Here is a 3369-nt window from a genome sequence, read left to right as displayed (position 1 = left end):
AGGAAGTTTCCTGGTACTCATTTCTTTTACAGGCTGAGTCGATCCCCAGGCCATAGTGCGGATGGAAGTATCAGGTCAATTGAAAATTTCAATGACCTCACTGGGAATTGAATCCACGACCTTCCACCCTGTAGCATAATGCCTCAATCAACTACACTACCGCGTGCCCCCATATGCAAGTAAATATATGCCCTAATATGTTTTATTTTAGAATTGGAAAGAGATGACGAATACTAGCAGAAAACAATCTGAAACCTGCAGTAGCGGCGGCGGGAAGCAATATCAGCGAGTGCAGTATGCGGAGCTTCTAACCCAGGAAGACACAGGCAAGTGTGACAACTCTTGTAATCTACTTTAGTGAATTACACATTGCTGTGCAGGTTATGTGTGGTTGAAACAAATCTGCAGCCCCATACAGTGAACCCGATGTAAATAATACATTCCTAGGAACGTGGGTATACTCTCGGTATAGCGACTTCTACGACAATCTTTATTAAATAACTTTTATATAAATATTGTGCCGCTCACAGTGGTCTCGCGGTCTAAGGCATCAACTGTCTTCCGTTCGGTCGGACGCTGGGATCGTGGGTTCGAATCCCACTAAAAGATATGGATGTCTGTGTGTGTTTATTCTGTGTTTGTGTTTTCATGTGTGTAGGTAGCGGCCTTGAGATGGGCTGATCCCCCGTTCAAGGAGTCCTACCGACTGTGTAAAAATGATTACGAAACTGAAGAAGAGGCCAGGGACACAGCAAAGGGCTGTAGTGCCATTGATGAATGAATGAATATTGTACATAAACTACACATCGGTTTGCTACAAGCCTAAAAGTCATACTAAAATGAGCAAGGCACACCTAGAAAGTAAAAATAACGAAGCCTCCAGTGGCGTGAAAATTAAAGAAAGTACGCGGAATCGTAGTTGGTTGAGGCACTATGCTACAAGCCAGAAGGTCGCGGGTTCAAGCCCCGATGAGGTCATTGGATTTTTTTCAATCGACTTAATCCTTCCAGCCGCACTATGCCCTGAGTCGACTCAGCCTCTAACAGAAATTAGTACCAGGAATATTCTTGGAATATTCTTGGGAGTAAACGGCGGCCGGCGCGTAAGGCTGACAACCTTACCGCCATCTATGAGCCGATTGTCTAGAAAATGTGGGACCCTCAACATCTCACAACCCTATGAGCCTCCATGACCTGTTACAGGGATAGCTTTACTTTTTTTTTTATTTACTGCGTGAGATATGAAGTTCTTAGGGCGGTGGATATGGATATTAAAATCTTCTGGAATTTGATGCAGTATTAGTAACAGTAACGCAGAAAGAAGCCAAACAATATTCTTTATGTTGAATTGTATTGATATTTCTTCCATCAAGTGTTTTAATATTAAGTATAGAAAAACTTTGATAAAGAAAATGCTTTCCAGTAGTCTGTTTCCTCACCAATAAAGGTCCTGGAGAGCAGTGACGAACTGAATATGAAAGAGCTCGTTGTGAAAGCAATTTCACAGGACGAATTTATCACATGCTGTCAGCAGTGTCCTTGGAACATAGATAGAAACATTTTAAAGACAAGGAGAATATGGGATTTCGAATGTTTGTATTCTCTCTCGATATGTAAATACAAAATATATTTTAAATTTTACAAGTGCTGTGTTTTTCTGTCCACGTATGTCGAAATCGAAAAATCAATTCGCTTGACTTCTGAACGCAGTAGGAAATAGGCTATATTCAATCTTTTTTTCCCCCCTTTATGTCAATAAAATAAATAAAGGTATCCCTGTAACAGGCCGTGGAGGCCCATAGCGTTGTGAGATGTTGAGGATCCCACATTTTCTAGACAATCGGCTCATACTTTATGTCAAAACAACAATTAATAATTATTTGTGAATTAAAATAATTATCTTCTTATATGAAATCTATGACATTTAAAAGTGGTTGCTGTAACTGTTTCGTGTCATTATTGAAAATATTTGTAGCAAAATCGCTGACTTGTACGACTAATACACAGTCTTCAATTTATGACGTTGCGAAGTCGCAGTTTCTCGTCTACTGAGTTGGGATTATCGGGGAAAATTACGTCGGTTTGGCAGCGTCGTGGAAATGAAATCTCGTGTACGCAAAATTAAATCATATTTCTACAACCGACAAAATTTTAATCCTGGTAAACAAATCGTATATTAAATAAAGCCGAGCTAGAAATGAAGTCAATCCTCTTTTGCGTGCATTTTATTCAAACCTATTCTGTCTCACTTGTAACATACCCAAAAGATACACGAGAACTACATGACATGTCAGACTATGACAGTTTGCATAAAACTTCCTCTGCAATAATGAACTTACAACCATCGCTGAATTATAAACGCTTTTCCAACAAAGAATCACACATTTTTCAGGAAAAGTGTCCAGATTAATGTTATTCCAGGCTAGACTGTCACACATCGTAAGTTGGCCACTCACTCTGTTTCCAGGATATTATTCCGTTATTCTAATTCGTCGGGGGAAAAAGTTCTTTGTTTGTTTACGCAAAAATTCCTCGGAACTCATAAAATATTAAAGGTTTATTAGTTATTTTGTTTATAGTCCTTTGTTAAGGTAAAAGTAAAATTGTCCCTGTGTATAACTAACTTAGCCCTACTCCATAAATGCCTATGGGGGAGTGGATGTATAGATCCATATTTTCTTGACCTCGGCATTAGCTGGAGGTGAGAAGTCAGCTTCACGCCCCGGCCGCTTTACCCTTGTAGAAAGAGTCCCCGGTACCCATTATACTGGAGGTTGGGTGAACCCCGGGGCCGGTCTGGACGACGTGAAGAAGAAAAAATTCTTGCTCCTACAGGGATTCGAACTCCGAACCCTAGATCGTCCAGCCAGTAGCTAGTCGCTATACTGACTACGTTATCCCAGCTCCATTTTATAGTCCTATGATTTATCCAGAATGTTGTGGCAGTCAATCCCCCCCCCCCCGAAACTGAAGAGTCTTGTCTGTGTTATGTTTAATTACATCTATACAGAGCAAGATTCCTAAAGTATTCTGCTCCCCGACTGAGACGGGCATTCAAAGTGAACACCGCGAGTAATTTTACTGATGATAGTCAATTGCCTAAGTAATATACCATATTTTCGAAAATGTTGAAGATCATGACCAGAACCTAAGGACTGGAATGACTATGATTATGATTTTCATTTCACGCATCCTGTTGTGTTACAATATACAGAATATTTATTATAACCGTCACAACACAACAAATATCAAGACCAGTGCCTAGTTTCGGCTCTGCTACATGTTTCGGCTATCAAGAGCCATCATCCGGCAAATACACGGTTAACATATATACACCACTGAACTGCTGTACTAGTCGTTGTTTACATT

The 3369-nt window shown here is 40.2% G+C and overlaps 2 protein-coding genes across 5 annotated transcripts in view; one reads left to right on the top strand and one right to left on the bottom strand.

Moving 5' to 3' along the window:
* LOC111872032 (tyrosine-protein kinase receptor torso) overlaps nt 1-3369 on the top strand; it is a 131596-nt gene that overhangs the window by 95608 nt on the left and 32619 nt on the right. For both annotated transcript variants that reach the window (XM_033754482.1, XM_033754481.1), the window contains exon 15: nt 212-326. In XM_033754482.1, coding sequence (XP_033610373.1) covers nt 212-326 — 115 coding nt within the window. The remainder of the gene's footprint in view (nt 1-211; nt 327-3369) is intronic.
* Nucleotides 1-3369, bottom strand: part of LOC111872022 (general transcription factor 3C polypeptide 3) — a 130779-nt gene that overhangs the window by 104758 nt on the left and 22652 nt on the right. The window lies entirely within an intron of this gene.

This window comes from Cryptotermes secundus, unplaced genomic scaffold (genome assembly GCF_002891405.2).
Source record: "Cryptotermes secundus unplaced genomic scaffold, Csec_1.0 scaffold87, whole genome shotgun sequence".
NCBI classification, from domain to species: Eukaryota; Metazoa; Arthropoda; class Insecta; order Blattodea; family Kalotermitidae; genus Cryptotermes; species Cryptotermes secundus.
This window is presented reverse-complemented; position numbering and strand designations above follow the sequence as displayed.